The sequence below is a fragment of the Hyphopichia burtonii genome (genome assembly GCF_001661395.1).
Source record: "Hyphopichia burtonii NRRL Y-1933 unplaced genomic scaffold HYPBUscaffold_2, whole genome shotgun sequence".
NCBI classification, from domain to species: domain Eukaryota; kingdom Fungi; phylum Ascomycota; class Pichiomycetes; order Serinales; family Debaryomycetaceae; genus Hyphopichia; species Hyphopichia burtonii.
In genome coordinates this window covers 755684-775742 of record NW_017963729.1, presented here as the reverse complement: position 1 = coordinate 775742, position 20059 = coordinate 755684, and the positions used below count along the sequence as shown (strand labels likewise).

The window sequence follows — 20059 nt, the reverse complement described above, 5'->3', positions numbered from 1 at the left end:
CATTACCGAATGAAAACTCTCTGTAGGGCATCGACCCACTCTTCAATCCATCAGCCTATAGGATTAGCCACGAAGGTCCACCCCCCAAAATGTCTTCTAGACAATTCCATCAGATGAGGAAATGCCTACTTATTTATATACTTATTCTCGTAAAAGATGCTCTCTTCCGATGTTGTTTCACAAAAGATGTTTGTAACACCTTTTGCTTAAACCTCAGCTTGATGATGTCTGTGATCTGACTTGATGTAAATCAGGCCCCCAGACATCACCGCCAGGCCTTCACGGTCTGACAATGGTATAAGATAGCAGCCCATTGCCACTTTAACATTACAAGAAGCGTTTTTTTGCTGCAAAAATACGCTGCGAATTTTTGAGAATGTAAATTTAAATCAGAAAGAAAAACCCTAGTGCTACTGATGAATCAGGCTTTCTTTAAATAGGGTTGTGGGGATATTCACCATATGTCAGATTAATATTCATAGCCGCGGAAACTGGCGGCAGTAGCACATACAGACTAGTGTTGTTTTGTGGGTGAGTTTATCTGGTGAAATTACTCATCGCAACTAAAGTAAACTACCGAAGAGCGCTATTCATAGAGCTAGGCTTCTATCTAAGGTCTGGGATACTGAGGAGAGATTATCTATTTGATTGTACAAGCGTGATATATAAAAGGTTATTGTGTAGAAATCACAAAGAATAGTTTGCCACAAACATTGTTATACTTCGAATTGATCAATTTCTTTGTTTGCTAATCAATTCGAAGCACCATCAAAAAAACTCAAAATTGAACCTAAGCAGAGAAATATTGTATTATTATTTGTGAAGCAAATTCATGGCTTCGTCCATTGTAATTTGTCAGAAGGTTTTACCTTGTTTTGAATCAAGTCGGTAAAATAAGAGACAGCCTCTTGGTGAACTAGAAATGCTTCCATGTAAAATATTCTTTCTGAAAGAACGCTATGTTGTTCCATATCGTTTATGTTAGGTTGAACCTCTATCGATGGCATATGTTTATAAAGAGTACAGACTTTATGGTACCCCTTCGCAAAGGCATCCTATTTATCGTTCGTATATCTATTCTTTTCATTCCCACTGATGGATCTATGAGAAAGATTCTTCTGTAAGTATACTTTATGTTACGTATATTCTTTTATTTGGTTTTCATGACTAAAAATCATTTGTAATAATTTATTCTGCCCTTTAATAATGAAGTGAAGATTGATCTAGATAATAAATTAGTCACTACCAACCAGATATTGGTTCGTAGCTGACTAATGTTTTATTGCGTGTGAACTTGGTTTCCCCTTTTGGAAGCTATGTTCTTCTTCTAGACATATGTGGGTAATAGAGGTCTCATATAACCCAATGAAGATGAAAACTTTACAAGAGATGAAATGTAACCCAACAAGTAAACAATGATTGAAAGGGATTTCAAAGTAAGCTCGTATGAAATTATTCTTTTAATAATGCTTATAAAGTAAAATAAATAGCTTTAGAAGCCTTTTCACGGCCGTTAAAATATTATTATACTATAAAGTTCAAAGCAAAATGACTATTCCAGTTAAATAATACCAAAATATCCTTTCAACAAAGGTTTTGTGGTCTAGTTGGTTATGGCATCTGCTTAACACGCAGAACGTCCCCAGTTCGATCCTGGGCAAAATCATTTGTTTTCTTTTTTTTTGATACTTGATAAAGTATCACAATCTTTTTGCTTTGCAAGTATAAATTCTTAATGTTCTCTTTTTTGGTTTTTGTCCTAATATAATTTTGCTTGCGCGATGCCGATCTGATGCATTTTCTATAAGAGCGCAACGATCTGGTCTAAAACCCATCTCAGTGATTTCAGTGAGAGTTAGGAACATGCGCTATCTGTATAGTGGAAGTATAGTACCTTTTATAAGTGGATAGAAACAAGAATTCGCCGTTGGGTTTGCTTTACGTTGTTTTTTTTTTTTTTTTTTTTTTGCAACAACTAGCTATCTCGGGTTTACATAAAGGGCTTGAATTTGGAACAAGTTAGAGAATCGTGAAAAAGTATAACTAGGTCTATCTATTTTCAGAGAGCCTTCAAAGTTCATTCACTCCAATTCAAGATTCGATGAGTCTTGCGGAGACATTAGACTACAAAATGTTTGATTGATGTTATAAAACAGTAAATATTATATTTTTTATAGTATACAGAAGAGAATAGAACCGGTTAGAAGACATGGCTATGCCAATCACCAGAAGTTCAAATTATTAAGAAGAGGACAATAAACACTTCAATAATCATACATAGAGAAAGACGAACCTTCCATGAAATCACCTGATAATAAAATACACAAGACTAAGCAGACTTAACTTAAGCGGACCAGAATTGGTAACTTTTTGGCTGGGTAATACTGATTGGTAAATTTTCATCTTCATTTCTATTAGAGTCATTTTCAGCACTATCCTTGTCAATTTCCATTTCACTGGAGTTGGCTTTTTTGTCATCCAAGTTAACTTTATTAAAAGTCTTATTAACTTCATTAATGCTGATTGGAGTTAATAAATCGTCCAAAAGACTACTTAATTCTGGGTTGTTATTTTGCTTTTTAAACTTATCAATCTTCTCAAAATTATGCCATCTTTCAATTAAAAGTTGTTTTCTTTGTAAGTTAAGTAAATTTTCAGTTTTAATTAAATTTTTTTCTAAATTATCAATCAAATTTAGTTTTGTTTGAAATTTTTCCAAAGTTAATTCAATAGTTTGGTTAATAAGAGATTGTTGATTGATTATCGATTCTTTTAAATTCTTATCAGAATTTTCTTTAACTAAATCTTTCCCTTGTTGAGTTGTTATGAGTTTTTTAACAACCTCCTGTATTATGGTTTCCTTATCAAACCCAGAACTTGATTCATCTTTTCCTGAATTGATCAATTTATTCAAGTACCTATCTTCAATTGGTAATTGAATAAATTTGATCAAACATTGTTCTCTATCTTTGGTTCCAACGTGTTCACTTACTTTATCCCATTGACCATTATTATTAACAAAATAACTTTGATTTTGTGAATCAAATGATGCAAACATTTCCACACCTTCTAATAAGAGTAAAACTTCTTGTTCGCTCCAATTGGAGGAGCTTGATTCATTTTGTAACTTAACAAAATCCGATGATTGGAAATTGGAAGGAAATAAACCTTGATCGAATGCTTCCGAGCTTATAATAGAAGCATTAGCAGGATTTAAAGCACTATTCCCATAAGTTTTACTTTTCAAATTATGATATCTAACATCTCCAGTTTCTTTATTAGTGATACTGCAAAAATATTGAACTGGATTAGTATTATTATTATCTTTTGATGAAATATCATTATAAACATTACGTCTAAGTTCTAAATTCAAAGGAATACCCGCTTCACTTTTAATGGTTTCTTCTTCTGGTTCAACAGAAGAAGCAGAAGGGGACGGTAAATCATTCTTTGTATCTTGAACATTTTCTGGGATTAAAGGAACTAATCCTTTGGGTGTATCCAAAGTTATTTGAAAATGTCCAGTATATTGAGGGCCGACTGTAGAAGATTTGGTTCTAGGATCAATTTGATAATTAATTAACCCCCATTTTTCTAAAAATTTATGAATTCTTATTATAGTAGCAACATCTCCCGCTAGGTTACGACGAACAGCAGTAACACTCAAATACTCTATAGGATTGATCCTATAAGCATTGACAAGAAAATCCCTTATATGTTTATAAGCTTCTGGTGTCTTATACACCGATCTTGGGGTTTCAGAATGAAGCTTATTTGGGAAGAAATCCGGAAACAGCTTCTTTTCAATTTGGTGAATAGTATCTAAATCAAACCATTTTGAGTATGATGGAATTACAACATGCTTGGTTTGCTCAACCAAATAAGTTTTAACCCTTTCGGAAAACAATTCCCTTTCTTTTTGCAAATCAGCTGGTTTATCACCAGCAGCTTCATGTGACTCGGTTGCTGGCGTACCGTCATTGGTAGCATTCTCAGTAGCCGGTGTTTGAGCTCCAGATTCTGGTAGTTTTTCAGTCTTCAAACCTGAACCTTCAACTGATTGGTCAGAGTTATTCTTTATTGGTGTCTCTTCTTTCTCTGACATCATCTATTGTAATCTGCTTTCAATTAATTGCCTTGTCTATTCTATACTCCGTCGAGATTATATTCAAAATACAAAGTCTAGGTATCGACACCGGTTTCGAGTTGTTTTTTGTTTTTTTTTACCTGGTTTTCCTGTTATTTTTTTGTTTTTTTCCTCACAAATTTGTGGTTTCTCGCACGACTGATGTCGCATCTTTTTTTTTTGAAAAATTGAAATATCGCATGTCGGCGTGCGACATTTCAATGATACTTTTTTTGCGACGCGTACTCCTTCAGGAGGCCTTTTTTTTTGTTTTTTCCTCATTTTGTTGTTTCTTAAAGTGATCTATAACATTTACCGAATACTGATCTGAATAGCAGGCGCTTAACATGTCCAGTAGGGTACGGAAGTCATCTAGGCTTCAGAATCAAGAGGATCAAACCAGATACCGTGAAGCAAGCTCCGACTCGGAGGCGCTGGAGTTTGAAAGCGGTGAGAGTGATGAGGAATACGTGGTATCCAATAACAAACGCGGTAAGAGACCGATTGGTAGAAGCAAGACCAACAAAAAGCAAAGGGTTCAATCCAGAGTATCCAGGATACCAGTTTCGCTGCGTGATTTAGGAGATGATTTTGAAGAAAATGGTTTGTATAAAGCTTTATCTAAGCCAGAGATCTCTGTGTACGATTTGGCGCTCGAGTGGGTGGAAGAATTTGGACAGGATGAAGAAGAGGGCAAGAATGACGCGTTCACAAGTCTATTCAATCTCTTGTTAAGATGTTGTGGATGTGTATCACTTGCAGCATCCCATGATCTTGTCAATCTAGACTCGGCTTCAGAAACAATTGCTGAAATATCTATGATGTTTGAAAAACAGAAATTTCATGAGTATCCATTCATTTCTAATAATAAAAACTTGAAGTTTTTCAAAAAAAACGTTATTGAATTTTTCGATAAATTGATTGATATTTCTCATGAAAAGGGAATATTATATAAAGATCCTAATGCTATCAAGGATGATGCAGACGCGGATGACAATGAAGAGGTGTCATTGGCTTCTTCATTTATGATTCAAGCTTTGACGTGGCTCTCATCGTTAAGCTCTTGTAATATAAGACCTTTCCGCTATGTGAGTACGGTTATTGTTTTGAATATTCATAGTAAGTTATGTGATTTGATCCTCAATGTCACTAGCTCGTTGGAAAAACAACAACGCCAGCTTTCAAATACTAAATCAAGTTCTAAATCGAAAAAAAACAAAAAAGCTCATGAAAAGAAAGTCGAAGTAATCACAAATAGTATTCAATTATATCATAATCAAAAAGAAACAATTTTAGAGTATTTTACCGATATTGTTGATACGGTATTTATCCATAGGTATCGTGACGTTGATCCATTGATCAGGTCCGAATGCTTGAAATGCCTTGGGTATTGGATGATTACTTATCCCGATCATTTCTTTCAGTCATCTTTCCTCCGTTACTTTGGCTGGCTCTTATCAGATCCTTCCGAACAAGTAAGATCAGAAGTAACTAAAGTTCTACTAAAGTTATATAAAAATTCGAATCAAAATGATCAAAATATGGGTATCAGTTTTAGACAATTTACTGAACGGTTTAAAAAACAACTCATAAATATGATTAAGAAAGATAAAGATTTTAATGTCAAGTTCAATTTGGTTAATGTCTTATGTGAATTACTAAGAGCTGGCTTCTTAGATGAATCTGATATTTATGATGTGGCTCTGAATATCTTCTACATTATAGAAAATGGGTCGGGATCAGGTATCACTAATGATAATAAGATGAAACAAGAATTGGCTCGCTTCATTTATATAGCTAACTGTGAAAAAGTCAATAATCAACTTGAAAAATATACAATATTCATGGATAATTATGACTCTCCCCAATTCGGTGACGAGCCTGGTAAATTAACTTTGAAAGATTGTTTTCAAGTTCAAAATTTAATTCACATATTGAAAACGTCATCATCAACTTATTCAGATCATAAACCTAAAAATAATAATATTATAGATAACTTTCCAAAAAGTCAGGATTTTCCTATCAGCATTGCATTCAAAACTTTATATGGACTTCCCTCTTACACTGGTTCTTGGGAATTTCTTGCTCGCTATCTTCTTTACGACTTATCATCAATTACTTTCCTGCCTAAGGATGAAAACTTTGGTGAAGATAATATAGAGATTTCGGAATTGAAGTCTCTTTTAGAGTTAAATGCAGATGATAGAAGTCACCTTTTTGAACTACTTTATGGTGCTGTTTCTGCCATATTCGATAAGAAATTTGGTAAAAAAACGGGCAGAGATGAAACTGACGATATTCCAAGCAACACAATTACTAAGTTAGTTAATTATTTACCTTCTCTTTCCAAAATTATGAGTCAATCTACGGAACAATTCCATATTTTCTTAAAATTATGGAATTTGCTTGTCGATATTCCTTCCCATGATGGTAATCTTTATGCTGAATTTAATAATTTAGGCCAATCTGCTGTTTTCAATGATATCATGGACAAGATTATCGACTTCTATCGTAATTTCGAAATCAATGATTATTATGATTCCCCTCTCCTTAAAAGCTTTGACGATTTCTTTGATAAGTTGTTGATGGATTATAATAATGTTACTTCTGCATCCCATGAATTATCTATGTCCAATAATGATCCAATAAGTCATGCTCTGAAAAATACCTCTTCCGGCTTCTCTGTCAATAGTGAGACCAGATTACTGATTCAAAACTTATTACAGGAGTTGGTCGCTGAAGCTCGTGATGCTTTCAATTCCAGCAGCACTGCTGGCAGTATGGAAGATGACGATATAGAGGACGATGATTTGGAAGACCAAAAGATTGTTTGTAACTCCTTGATTGAGGTGGCTAAACCTCTCTTAAAATTGAATAAGTTGGGGAACTTCATAGACATAAACGAATATGTTAGTCAAATTGGATCATCTTCTGGTATATCCGTCATTGGTTTGATAAGCATTAAACTTTTGAATAAGATAAATTTGCAACCTTTATATCAACTTTGGCCGAACAATTTCCTCAAAATAATAGATAAGTTCATACAAGCTTTCAAAGTCGTGATTGATACTACCATAATTTCCAATTGCTGGAATCTTGATACTCTTATTCAAGCCTCTGTCAATGAAAAACAATCCACTCAATCATCATTTGATATCGAAATGTTGTTTGATGATGTTAGTACTATTATGAATCAACTAGATAAGTTAGTGCTGTCGTTGGATGCAGCAACTAGTGATATCAACGAAAATCTACTGTCATATTCTGAATCCCTCTCATCCTGCTCTACTAAAATCGTGTCCAAATTCTGTGAGTTGAAAACCCTATTCAGTGCAAAATTGATTGACTTGATGGTTTCGTTGAAAGTGTTTTATGTGAAGTTCAAAGATGAAAACAATTTCAAAGGTTTCAATGAATTTTTCACAGATAACGAAGGTGTCGGCAAATACATTTGTAAGGCAATACCTGAAAGTCTTCAAACTGCATTTCTAAACGTGTTTTTACAAAAAGAAGCAAGACTTGCCGCTTTAATAAATGTTCAATTGGATAGATCTGACAACGAAGATGTTAACTTTGACGATTTGGATTTCACTGAAGAAGATTTTGAAGTCGGTGAAAAGATGTTAGAGAAGAGCGAATTTGATGACGAGTCAAGTGATGAAGAAGATAATTCAAAAAGATCAAGAGAACTTGCCATTCAAGAAAAGATAAAAGAACTGAAAATTAAGCAGAAGAGACAACTGGAAGTTTGGAAAGCAGAGAAAGATTTGTGTGTTTATTCCATCAAGATTTTCAGTCTTGTGAATTCTGGTATGGTTGATAGTACTGTGGTTAATCGTTTAAAACTTAATAGCGAGAAGATTGGAGGTTTGTACTATAATATTGTTCAACAAAATGAAAAATCCATGAAGGAAGCCAATGTTGAACCTATTGGTAGTATAAATGCTGCTTCTGAAAATGATCACTCGGGTATTAATTTATCTATGGCTGTTGAGAAAGATAAAAGCCCAGCAACAAATCCTACCGAATTATCAGTTACACCAGATGAATTCGATGAAGTATCACAATTGAAACAAGGTGATATTGAAACAGACGTATAACGTATTTACAAATATTTACCCATTATTTAATTATTATTGGCTATTATTAATCACACATATATATATATATATTCATTATTGTAAAATTAGGCACAAGTTTCTTTAAATGTACATACTTCAGATTATGAACCGAAGCCTTTAATATTTGAATTATTATTCTTGAGCTCATAATTTTCTCCTTGACCGCAGAGGTTTGAATTTTGCATTATCTATGGAAGGAGAAAAGTCATTTTTGAATTTTGGCTTCCCTATTGGAGTTTCAAAATTAATGACTTCTGATTTGTTAGGATCATCAGGCAGAGAGTCGGTCTCTGTATTGATTATGAGCGGAACTTTTCTCTCTTTATTTCTGCGTGACAGGTGATCAAGATGAGGTAACACAGGGCTTAAATCAGAAGATGATGGGCGATGGTTTCCTCGGGCAGCTGAGGCAGGTGCTGTGCTCGGAGGTGTTTCTGTATTATTTGAGCCTGTTAAAGTATTGGATGATGATGCTTGCTCTTCAAGATTTGATTTTTCGGACTGGCTGTGGGTTTCATCGCTATCAGACGTTACTTGAACATTCAACCCGCTATTTTCAAAAACACCACCAGAAACATTATGTGCATTGTAGTGCTTGGTATTGATGAGAGAACTTGAAGAAACAATTTTAGGTATTATTGGCAGACTCAATGTCAGGTTTGAACGAGGAGCCACTGGACTAGCTGAAGATGAACGGCTACTGTAGTCATTAACAGTATTATTTCTACTTCTGCTAGGCTTCAATCCATTTTGATTATTCTTAAATTTACTATGAAGCTTATCTTTAAAAGAGCATTGGATTTCTGTTCCAGGACTTAAGCTTCTATTTTGCATCTTTTTATTGATATTGGAGAGGTCTAACTTCAAGTTCGAGCCTTTAGTACGACTTATTCTTGACTCGAGGGCCAGGGATCCATTGGACTGTGAGTTGGGTCTGCAATTAGACCTAGATGAACGATTGTAAGATTTATTATGCTTCTGCATGTCAATCAATTTTTTCCTAACTTCGTGAGCGGCATCTTGTCTGAAAATACGAATTATACCACGTTGATCTGCACTCACTATTATATGGCCCAAAGCATTATCTTGAAATGGTTGCAAGCTAAGAGTGCTATTCGTTGTTGTGCCATCAACTGTACCCTTTGGTTCATCCAAACCGAACTTTCTACCACGCTTTACCAAATCGAATATAATATCATCAGAAAACTCCAACAATCTTTTCGTGCTTTCAGGAGCGAACAATGCTACATTCACTTTAGAGTGATGAGCATGGAAAGTAGTATAACTACTATTTTCATTGGAGACATATTCGTAAGCCGAAGCATCATCTTCAAGAAACTGTTGAAAATTTAATTTTTTTAGCAACTTATTCCGTTTAATTATTTTGTTATAAATTTTGTGTTTTTTATTCAAATCATTAATATGATGTTTGCCTTCTAAGACTAGATCCTTTAAAGCCAGTCTTAACTTATTATTGATAATGTAGTTGTTATTTTCCCAAATATAACACCAATGATCTTCAGAACCAGATATAATGTAATGATGATCATCACTCATTGATGCAACAATGGATGAACTATTATTTGATAAACCTTTGAACCTAGTAACCAATTTTTTCAGGCTTGAGTTGACCAATCTTACTTTTGAATCATTCGTAGTTATCAACACATTCCATTTTTTGAATAAATCATTTTTTAGTGACATTGTTGACACCGCTTCATTTTCAAAAACTTTGATCCCAGTAATTTTATTACCATTTTTATTAATAAAAGGATGCACTATTGATTTTTCTTTTACTTCATATTTATAGATGAAATGAAGGCCTCTAGTCTCTAGTAAAGTAATTGTTCCATTAAATCCACCAACTAGACAATGAGAACCATCCGGAGTGAAGCTTAGAGCAGTAACAAGTACATCATCTCCAATATTTTTGCTGAATGCAACATTATTTTCTAAAACTGACCATAACCTTACTTCATTATCTAACGATCCACTAAGGAAAAAACGATCGTCCGTAGGGTGAAATTTTACACCAGTGACAAAGTCTTCGTGTTGAAATGTTTGTAAACAATTGGGTCTATCAACATGCCAAAGCTTTGCTGTCCTATCCATACTACCAGTGATCAAGAAATTATTTTTGCTCCAATCCAAACTTAAAATACTATTTGTATGACCTTCAAACACGCACATAGGTTCTTGATGGAAAACTGGAGCTGACGTGAATAATTTATCTCTAGCATTCGAGGATTTTGCAGTACTCCCACCATCTTGTTCAACATTTTTCGATTCTAGCCGACTCAATGGAGACAGGATAACTTTCCAAATTTTGATTGTAGAATCTTTACCAGCGGCTGCTAAATACTTCCCATCTCTACTAAATTCCATGACATATATTTCAGCTTGGGTGTTTTTGTTTGGATCAGACTTCTCATTATGTTCTTCATCTATTCCAGGATAACCAAGGTGTGTTTTTGATGCTTTGGCATCAGAACCACCAGTTTCTTTTTCATTGTTTTCAAGGTCAGCTTCCTCGTCGGAACTTTGAACTTCATGATCGAATGAAAGATTTTCCGTATTCAATTCTTGTGCAAGGAAAAGGTTATTCACAATTCGAGGAGCATGTTTGTTTTTTCTGGCTGCCTTGGTATATTTTGGGGTAACTAAAGACTCGAAAGTCAATCCACTCCATATTGGTTCGTCATCCACTAATTCCGATTCAGGGGCATCAACAGTAGGGAAAGTCAATTTTTCATTATAATCGTGGTTTTCAAAATTGGTTGAGTATCTAATAGCAGCATCTAGAGATTCATCTGAGATTGAAGACGTTTGTGAAGATAAAATGTCAGAATGTATTGAACCTTCTCTAGTATCTCCTTCATGATAGTCATAAACACTCGAATTATCATCTGCGATTATGGAACTTGAAGAACCTAGACTGAATCTTTTACTACGTCTATTCTTGCTTGATTTTCTACTTACACTCCCGTTCCTATCGCCAGAATTGGTTTTTTGGGCCAATGGAGAATCTATACTACCCTGACTAACTTTGGTACTTGAAGAGCCAATACTTTCTGGAATCAGATCGGATCTTCGCCTAAGTATTTTATTGAATAAACTCTTACGCCCGCTAGAATGAGCGCTTCCGCCGCTTCGAGATACTCGGCCACTCGAATTCCCAATGTCTAAGCTTGATGTCTTCTTGTGCTTTGGAGTAGTAACGGGTGAGTTCGACATTTTTGATGAGAATCAACAAACTAGACAACCAGTCTTCCACTAAGTAGAATGTTTATTAAGCTAAGCCTTTGAACAGTTTAAGAGCTATATATATATCCAATTTCGGGTTGGCTTTAAGATGGACTTTAAAAAGCTGAAGGACTTGCCCTTTGTTGATTGCTTAAAACAACCGAAGTTACCCCAAAATGATGGATGTCTCACCCGTGCACCAGGCAATGATTTTAGGGTAAAAAAAAAACTGGAATCCATCATTAGCGTACCAAGATGAAGCAAATCGGGGTATGGACATTCCAGGGTAAGTCGGAAGTCTCAGTCGGATACTGGGGAAGAAATTAATAGAAGAAACGGTGTGTGTGTGTATATATAGGGATATATATTATTATATAAAGCAGTAGAAATAACTAAAATACAAAAATTAGAAATGGATGGAAGAGACCATAAGCGGATTACGATTACTTTCTCTTTTTAGACCATTCTATGTGTAAAATCAAAGAGTTATAACCTTTACCGTTCAAGCTATCCAAGGCTTGTTGAGCCAAGGATTCGGTAGCAAAAGTGACATAAGCGAAACCTTTAGATTCACCAGTTTCTCTATTTCTAACCAAGGCAACTCTTTGTAATGGACCAAATCTTGCAAATAATTCATCTCTTATCATATCTTCATCAACAATGCTATTCAATTGAGAAACCTTCAAAGTAGTAGAATCATCTCTAGTAAGATCTTTAGCAGCACCATTTCTTAACGATGGAGGAACATATTTACCACCGGTGGCAGATTCAGATGATTCAGCGGCAGCTGGAGTAGCTTGTTCTGAAAGAGTATCTTTAAATGGACATTTAGAAGTGTAATGATCACCTTTACATCTTCTACATCTGATTCTTTGACTAGAAACCAAGTTTTGTCTAGCTTGAAGTTTTTCTTCTTCTTCTTTCTTTTCGAGTTCTTTCCAAGCTGCACCTAATTTCAATTCAACTTTTTCACCAAGTTGAGTGGTTCTGGTATCTGGTCCTGGTGGAGTATCTTTTTCTTTACCAAATTTAGCCCATTTCCTACGAATGGCAATCGATGGATGTACTTTTTCTTGAACTTTAACCTCTTTGATTTTTTGAGTTATCTTAACTTTTTGTCCCTTAGCATTTAATCTATAACTAATCACAGTCTTAGTTCCATCTGGATTACTGGTGACTTCTGGTTGGGGAATATCATCTTCGGCATCAGCCCATGATTTCAAAACTGGCGCAGACATACTGTGTATCTTCTCTTCTATGACAACTGTATGTATCGAGACCGGTGTCTTATTTATGCTATTAATAAAGATCTTATCGTTAGTATATCCTTCCGATGTTATGCTGCCTTCTTCGATTTGAAAAAAAAAAAAAAATTGAATGAAAAATTTCCCTGGTCTGCGCACTACTTCTGTTGAAAAATTTTGTGTATATAAAACTATTGACTAGTGCTATTTAATAACTCTAATAGGATGTTGGCAAGCTGGTCCAGCTTATACACTTGTTCGTGGAGTCCATAGTTGCCGAAGAAGACCAGGGGGACGATGCCCAAGCTGTCTAAAAACTTGACGAATCCATGGGTTTGTCTTGCGGAGAGTAACTCGTCTTGAAGTGACTGTACTACGGTGAACCTGGGGGTTTCTCCAGCAAGTGCAAACAGGGGGTTCTGTTGAAAGACGGTGCTTGAAAGCTGGGAGGAGTCTTTGTAGTGTTGAAGAGAATTGAAGGCCTCGTTGACAAACAGAGCATAACCAGGATATTCATCGATTAAGTCAACAATATCGTAGATTCCGTCTACGAAGACCAAGTCTTTCAAAGATACGTTAAGCGAAGCGGGCGGATTGGTTGTGATGCGAGGGTCTGATTTGTCGACTCCCAAGTCAATGATTTGCTTATAGTTGAGCAATTGTAATAGGAGCGTAGCTCCGACTGAATGTCCAACTAGGATGATATTATCTATGGAATAATGCACATTTAGAGTATTCAATGCCGTTACAACATCGATAAGGTGAGACGGATGTTTAAATTGGGGTGATAATCGATAATTCACGCCTATTAGGTTAGCCCTGGATCCATCTCTAGATAAGATATTCCCAATTATCTCCTGGAAATCGTCATAGGTATTATTTGGATCTCTCCAAGCACCGCCATGAATGAATATAACCGACTTCTTGTTGTTTTCGCTATAGTTAAAGAACTTTATTTGCTGTAGCTCGTGCTCCCCATACTTCACTGTATCTCCTGATCTTATCATCTTCGTTAAAAACCCGGTGGTTGGTTAAATGTTAAACAATTAGTACCCGAAGGGCTCTGTTTAAAGAGCATGTATGCAGGATAAAATCTACAAAGAACTATGAATGCAATAAAACCAGTGATTATCATCTATAAACAAAGAGATAAGAGAGTAGTAATTCAATAGTCGGAAGAAGTGAAGGGGGGGGTGCTTATTCTTGCAAAGAATAAATGCAATTGGATCAAACATTCAAATACAATCAGGTCAATTCATTAAATCGTTAGTCATATACTTCTTAATACTTCGAGACAATCATTGTTCAAGGATGCTTTTTATACTTCTCTATGCATTAACTGAAACAGGTTCCTTGAATCCACGAAAACATGGGTCCACAATAATACACATATACATATATCAATCTTTTATTTTGGAGGAGGGTGTCAAACATCCAAAGTAAGTTCCACATTCTTTCCCCACGAAATACTTTAAAAAATATAATTATACAAATACAATAAGATATACAACAAGAAACAAAAATCAAATGATTGTCATCTTTTCGGTAAAAAAAAAAAATTTTTTTTTTTTTTATTTCATTTTTTTCATGTTTGACCACTTATGAATCTAAAAGTGAAACTTGGATCAGATTATTATATCGGCTTCGTCAGTTTAATAACGAGTTGGGGATCTGTCACGGACATATGAATCTCTTTCATATCCATCGTTACCACCACGGAAGTCACGGTCGTAACCACGGCCACCTCTGTAACCACCATCTCTGAAATCACCTCTGAATCCACCACGGCCACCTCTGAAGTCACCTCTGAATCCACCACGGCCACCTCTGAAATCACCACGGCCACCTCTGAATCCACCTCTGAAATCACCTCTGAATCCACCGCGACCTCTAAAACCACCTCTGAAATCACCACGGCCTCTGAAGCCACCTCTGAAATCACCTCTGAATCCACCTCTGAATCCACCACGGCCTCTAAAGCCACCTCTTCTTGGTGGTGGTGGAATAAATGGAGAAGTATCTTCTTCAGCAACAATGGCAGCACCTTGGAATTCGGCACCATCTAATAATGGAATAGATTTTTCTAATTCTTCAGCTGATGAAAATTCTAAAGCACCAATAACTTCACCAGTATCATAGTTTCTGAAAACCTTAGCAAAAGATGGGGAATATTCAGTTCTTTCTCTAACAAAATCTTTAAAATCTTGCCATGCAGTACCATCTGGTAAATTAGTAACCTTAACTCTATATTTACCTCTAGTATCTTCCTTCTTTTCACGAGCAAACTCAATTTGTAAAGGTTGGCCATTAAGGTCACTTTCGTTTAAAGTTTCAACGGCACGTTGAGCATCTTCAGGATTTTCAAAAGTAACAAAGGCAAAACCTCTCATCATTTGAACATCAACAATTGGACCAACAGCACCAAAGTGTGCTTCAACTTGACCTTGGTCAACGTTGAAGTCTAATGGTCTAACGAAAAGCTTATTTGGTTCAGTTGGACCTTCTGGACCTGGGGCAAATTCCGGTTCAGCTTGTTCAAACTCTTGTGGTGGTTGTTCAAACTCTTCTGGTTGTTGTTCGAACTCTGGTTGTTGTTCAAACTCTTGTGGTTGTTGTTCTTGATCAGACATTGCGGTTTATGTTCTTATTTATAAACACTTAAAGACTTTGTCTAGTTGGATATAATGAAAAGATTAGCTGGTTGTGTAAGTTGTTGTGTTTTCTGAATTTTGCTTTTTGCTTTTTTTTTTTTCACCATGAGAAGAGACTGGAAACAAGTTGGTGCTGACACTACCTCCACATGAAGATTGCAAAAAAACTACATTAGAGATTAAAGAACAAACATTTATTAGGAAGAAAGTGATTCTAAGAGCATAGAGAAAGTAATATGGTGGGAAGAAGAGGAAGGTTATTAAATAAAGAAGGTGAGCACCAAGAGCATATAAAATTTGAAGCTTCCCTTGTGGACTTTGGGTGAAGAACCTTCATAGAGAGAGGATAACAGAGGAGTTGAAGAGGCCAGCTCAGACAGCATTGGCAAAGAGAAGCTGGAAGCTTCCATACTAGGGCTTGGTGAGGCAGAAGACCCTTCAATTGAAGTAAAGTTCGTGGTAGTGCTTCTTGCTTCGGTGACGGTTCCCGTTTCCTCGGAGTTACCAACTTCAGTAGAAGAGGCAGGTGCAGTGGTACTACACTCTATAGTTACTGTTGACCCAGAAACAACGGTGATAGTGTAAGTAGCCTCTGGTTCTGATTGAAGTGATGTGGAAAAGATATCCACTGGTGAGGTGAAACCACTGGTCTCACTTTCAACCGAAGAAGTCAAAGTCCCAGACAGCTCTAAACTTGTTTCAAGGTAACTCAGAGAAGTCAATTGAGTGCTCTCCCTTTGATTAGTTCCCGAGGGAGCTGGTTTAGTTATTTCGTTGAAAGATTTCGGAGAGCTTGCACAATTGGAACATTCTTCTGTGAAGTATGAAGTATGAGTTGTCTCTGTTGTAGCAGTACCTTGGCTATTGGTAGAGGCGATGCTAGAAAATTTAGAGCTAGGGACGATAGAGGGTGTTGTGGATACCTTCGTTGAGCTTTCATCTGTCGAGAAACCTTCGTAATAATAACTTGTTACAACATCCACTGGAATGCTAGCTGTTTGGGTTTCACTTGACTTTATGGGTGTTGAAGTACCAGCTGAAGAAACTAAAGAAGACGATGTATCGCTAGTAGTCCTTCTTGAGGAGTATGTAGATGGAACGGGGGTGGTGGGAGCGTCAGTAGGGTTAGACTCGGCTGTTTTTGAAGATTCAAGGATACTTGACAGCTGCTCATTAGCAGTTGGAGTAACAGAAGATGAAGCAGCTGATAAAGCAGTTGAGGAAGCAGCTGAGGAAAATGTAGCTTCAGTAGAAGACACTTTTTCCAGAGAGCTCGAGAGAACAACAGAAGAAGAAAGTACAAGAGTTGAGAAGGGAGTTGCAGCTGAGTCAGAATACTTAGAGGAGCTCACTTCAGAAGAGGTCAACTTAGAAGATGTAGATGAAGTCAATTCAGAGGATGAAGTTATTTGAGAGCTTGAGGTAGAGCAGGATTCGGTGGTATACTCGGTCACAACATCGTGGTCATCTGTAGTAGTGGTGGAATCAGCCTCTGACGAAATACTGGACATATCAGTAGAAGAACTTATTTCATAACTTGAGCTGGTAGGAGATGAAATTTTACCTTCAGTGGTATCTGATGTTGTACTTTCGTAAGAACTTGTTTGGGAAATATTTGAGCTTGTGATCAAAGCAACTTCACTAGATGATCTTCCAGAGATTGAAGAAGTTTGAGAAGAAACTATCGAGCTAGAACCCAAAGAACTTGCTAAAGTAATATCAGTAGAGCTTGTTTCTGTAGAACTTTCTTCAGTAGAAGAACTCGTTTCGAAAGAAGAAGTAACATCAGTGAAAGAACTTTCTTCCGTAGAAGAATTAATATCAGTAAACGAACTGGTTTCAGTAGAAGAGCTTGCTTCAATAGAAGAAGAACTTTGTGCAGTAGAAGAAGTAGTATCAGTAGAAGCGCTTGTTAAGGTAGCTTCGACAGAAGAACTTGTTTCAGAGCTTGTGGTAGAGCATGATTCGGTGGTATACTCAGTAACAACATCGTAACCATCATCTGAGATTGTAGTGAGGGTAGCGTCCGTATTTGAAGTAGAGCATGATTCAGTAGTGTATTCAGTAACAACATCGTAGCCATCATCTGAGGTTGGAGTGAAGGTAGCATCTGTAGTTGAAGAACACGATTCAGTGGTATACTCCGTAACAACGTCAAAATCGTCCGAAACCGAAATGGAAAGCTCAAAGCAATCTTCATCATCCTCTTCGTCTTGCGACAGTAATGCCTTGATTTTAGCAAAAAAGTAAAACAGCAAATAGACTGTAGAAATTCTCATTGTCGTTCAATAGCTTGATCTTCGATTTTGCAATCCGTAGAATCTCACCAACTCTTATATCTTTTACCTTTGACCCTAATGACTCTTGAATCCAAAACGAAAACGAAACCCCTTTGCCACTTGACACCTCATCTTCTATAACCGTCCGAATTAACCACTATTCAACTCCATAGTTCAATCATGTCTCGAAAATTTGTACGAGTTTCCAACAGAAAAAAATTTTGCAGCATTTCCTTCTTGGGCCACGACAATGACAGAAGCACCGACAGTGTTGCAGTTGAAATAAACTCATACTTTTAGTTACTCGAAGAAATGATACTGAAACTCACACTTAAGACGAAAGGAGAGATTTTCTCAAAACAATCTCATGCTGCAGTTGTTATTTTCCCAGATGGGAATCTAGGTATCTGTGAACAAGCACATATTTTCGAATATTCTATTTGATGTCTACAGAATTTAGGTAGAGATCTTGAATGTTTACTTATGGAACTAATAAGAATGAGATACATGAAAGCTTCAAAGCCCTTATTCTAAGAAGCATTCACGGAAAGTACCGTGCAAAGAAATTCTAAATAAACAAAGACCTTCTTGATAATCCTTAGCAAAACTAGAACTATAAAAAAGTAATTTCATTAGAGAGTGAAAATAGAACTATCTAGGTAAATGAACTGAAAGAAACCTTAAGCTTAGTCTCTCTTCCAACGAACTTGTTGAGGTTGTCTTGCATAATAAATACCACCAACTTCAATATTAGTATTCCATTGATCAATGTGGGAACACAAGGCACTACCCAAAGCCATTTCTCTGGGAATTTTAGTTTCATCTACCCTAAGTGTGAAACCATTGACCCCATTTGGAATAACTTGGGCAATTCTTTCTCTTACTTCAGATTCTTTTTCACCGACATTGTGAACTTTTTCTAACCATTTCCCTTTACTGGTCCATTGATAAGTAAAGCCATCGGCCATGGTAAACATTCTATAACTATCATTTGCATCGACTCTATGGCCAATTATATGCCAGCCTAGTTCAGCTGCTGGTGCTCCTGGTGCTCTAATTAAGAGAACATTAGATCTCAACCCGGCTCTAATGGCTGCCACAGGCTCATCTTCTCCCTCTGGTCCAGTTCCAGTAATAGAACTAGAATACATTTTATAAGCACCTTTGACAGCTCGCGATCTGACGAACCAAAATAGCTTTTTGCTTGGATCATTTGAACCAAGAGGCAAAGAACCGTTTTCCGTATCATAAACATCAAAGATCTTTGAGCCAGACCCGAAACGTTTAAGTAAAACGTACTCAGAAACGTTTTCTTCTGGGAGCTCGATTATATGAGGAACATAACGAGATGCTCTTCTATGTGGATGGAAAAGGACTGCTTTGGCCATGACCAAAGGTCTCATGACTGGAGAAAGAATAAGTTCGATTGGCATTGCGATAGAAGAAGCTAGTTTGGTTGAAAAGCAGTTTGCTTTAGTTGTGAAATTCTTCTATAAGATTGTAAATTTATATGCTCTAATTATATTTGTGGTTGCAAAAAATTTACACTAGAAGAGATACTACAAGTGACTAATTATTTTGATTGTTTATTGATATCCCCAAAACCCTCCCTCTCATTTTCCAAGAATCAATAGATGGTAATAAATGATTATATAGGCGTTTAACATACTGGTGTAAAAAATAAAATAAATGATAAAAATGACAAGGCGTAAAATTTAGGATTTAATTGATTCTATTCGCCTTCTTGAAAAATGATACCGATTCAACTTAACAAATACTTATAATACATAGCAACGTGGAAGACTCGATAACATGGCCAGCATATTGAAATGAGTCATACTTGGTGTTATATTAATTCCACAGTCCAATTTTGTTCTTGGATTTTAGTATCTAGCTGCCTTAGTTGAGCAGATAACTTATCTGCAATTTTTTGATATTTTGAAACATTCACCACTGATTCTGATCTGATTTCCAGACTCGAGTAATGTTTCCCTCTTATAACACCTTCTCTAGCAACGTCTAAATGAATATCAACCGCACGTGACAATTCATCTCTTTCAGCCAATGCTTCACATAAAGTTCGAGGTTCCAGTTGGGTACCAAAAACAAACTTCACTGAAGAATTGGTAAGGTTAATTCTCGTAATCAACTCCTTCAAGTCTCTTGATCTCTTAAGATAAATCTCAACTAACTCATTAGGATCTTCAGCTGGTTTACCACCTTCTTGTACCAAACAATTCTGCTCTATACGATTAGACATATTCCCAAGGTTATTTTCAGAATCCTTTCTAAGCCTTAAGGCTTCAGCTAACCTCATTGTAGATGAATAAAAAAGAAGAATCCTCAACAACTGGTAGAATCCCACCTCTTTAAATACTTGATTTTTCAATCTTGT

At 36.2% G+C, this 20059-nt stretch overlaps 9 protein-coding genes and 1 non-coding gene across 10 annotated transcripts; 2 read left to right on the top strand and 8 right to left on the bottom strand.

Moving 5' to 3' along the window:
- Nucleotides 1-1592: 1592 nt before the first annotated feature.
- HYPBUDRAFT_t65 lies at nucleotides 1593-1666 on the top strand. The gene has a single exon. It is a non-coding gene; the product is annotated as a tRNA-Val (tRNA).
- A 529-nt stretch (nucleotides 1667-2195) lies between these two features.
- On the bottom strand, nucleotides 2196-4197 carry HYPBUDRAFT_135089 (uncharacterized protein). Its single transcript, XM_020219563.1, has one exon. It carries the CDS (start codon nucleotides 4106-4108, stop codon nucleotides 2345-2347), a length of 1764 nt encoding a protein of 587 aa, XP_020077734.1. The 5' UTR covers nucleotides 4109-4197; the 3' UTR covers nucleotides 2196-2344.
- A 229-nt stretch (nucleotides 4198-4426) lies between these two features.
- Nucleotides 4427-8226, top strand: IRR1 (Irr1p; the record flags this gene model as incomplete). The annotated part of the gene is made up of 2 exons (XM_020219562.1): nucleotides 4427-6755; nucleotides 6819-8226. The coding sequence occupies exons 1-2, from the start codon at nucleotides 4474-4476 to the stop codon at nucleotides 8224-8226; spliced, it is 3690 nt and encodes a 1229-aa protein (XP_020077733.1). The 5' UTR covers nucleotides 4427-4473.
- A 987-nt stretch (nucleotides 8227-9213) lies between these two features.
- On the bottom strand, nucleotides 9214-11481 carry HYPBUDRAFT_104611 (uncharacterized protein; the record flags this gene model as incomplete). The annotated part of the gene is made up of 1 exon (XM_020218358.1): nucleotides 9214-11481. A coding segment is annotated over one exon (2268 nt), but the record flags the coding sequence as incomplete, so codon positions are not given.
- Nucleotides 11482-11933: 452 nt separating this feature from the next.
- TIF35 (translation initiation factor eIF3 subunit g) lies at nucleotides 11934-12728 on the bottom strand (the record flags this gene model as incomplete). Its single annotated transcript, XM_020218428.1, has 1 exon — nucleotides 11934-12728. The coding sequence occupies one exon, from the start codon at nucleotides 12726-12728 to the stop codon at nucleotides 11934-11936; it is 795 nt and encodes a 264-aa protein (XP_020077731.1).
- A 150-nt stretch (nucleotides 12729-12878) lies between these two features.
- On the bottom strand, nucleotides 12879-13814 carry HYPBUDRAFT_152042 (arylformamidase). Its single transcript, XM_020220810.1, has one exon. The coding sequence runs from the start codon at nucleotides 13739-13741 to the stop codon at nucleotides 12926-12928; it is 816 nt and encodes a 271-aa protein (XP_020077730.1). The 5' UTR covers nucleotides 13742-13814; the 3' UTR covers nucleotides 12879-12925.
- An 80-nt stretch (nucleotides 13815-13894) lies between these two features.
- Nucleotides 13895-15401, bottom strand: NPL3 (mRNA-binding protein; the record flags this gene model as incomplete). The annotated part of the gene is made up of 1 exon (XM_020220809.1): nucleotides 13895-15401. A coding segment is annotated over exon 1 (972 nt), but the record flags the coding sequence as incomplete, so codon positions are not given.
- Nucleotides 15402-15645: 244 nt separating this feature from the next.
- Nucleotides 15646-17664, bottom strand: HYPBUDRAFT_4747 (uncharacterized protein; the record flags this gene model as incomplete). The annotated part of the gene is made up of 1 exon (XM_020223455.1): nucleotides 15646-17664. The coding sequence occupies one exon, from the start codon at nucleotides 17662-17664 to the stop codon at nucleotides 15646-15648; it is 2019 nt and encodes a 672-aa protein (XP_020077728.1).
- A 686-nt stretch (nucleotides 17665-18350) lies between these two features.
- HYPBUDRAFT_105680 (uncharacterized protein) lies at nucleotides 18351-19097 on the bottom strand (the record flags this gene model as incomplete). The annotated part of the gene is made up of 1 exon (XM_020218430.1): nucleotides 18351-19097. One exon carries the CDS (start codon nucleotides 19095-19097, stop codon nucleotides 18351-18353), a length of 747 nt encoding a protein of 248 aa, XP_020077727.1.
- A 164-nt stretch (nucleotides 19098-19261) lies between these two features.
- HYPBUDRAFT_152040 (DIP1984 family protein) lies at nucleotides 19262-19976 on the bottom strand. Its single transcript, XM_020220808.1, has one exon. It carries the CDS (start codon nucleotides 19922-19924, stop codon nucleotides 19511-19513), a length of 414 nt encoding a protein of 137 aa, XP_020077726.1. The 5' UTR covers nucleotides 19925-19976; the 3' UTR covers nucleotides 19262-19510.
- Nucleotides 19977-20059: the final 83 nt, after the last annotated feature.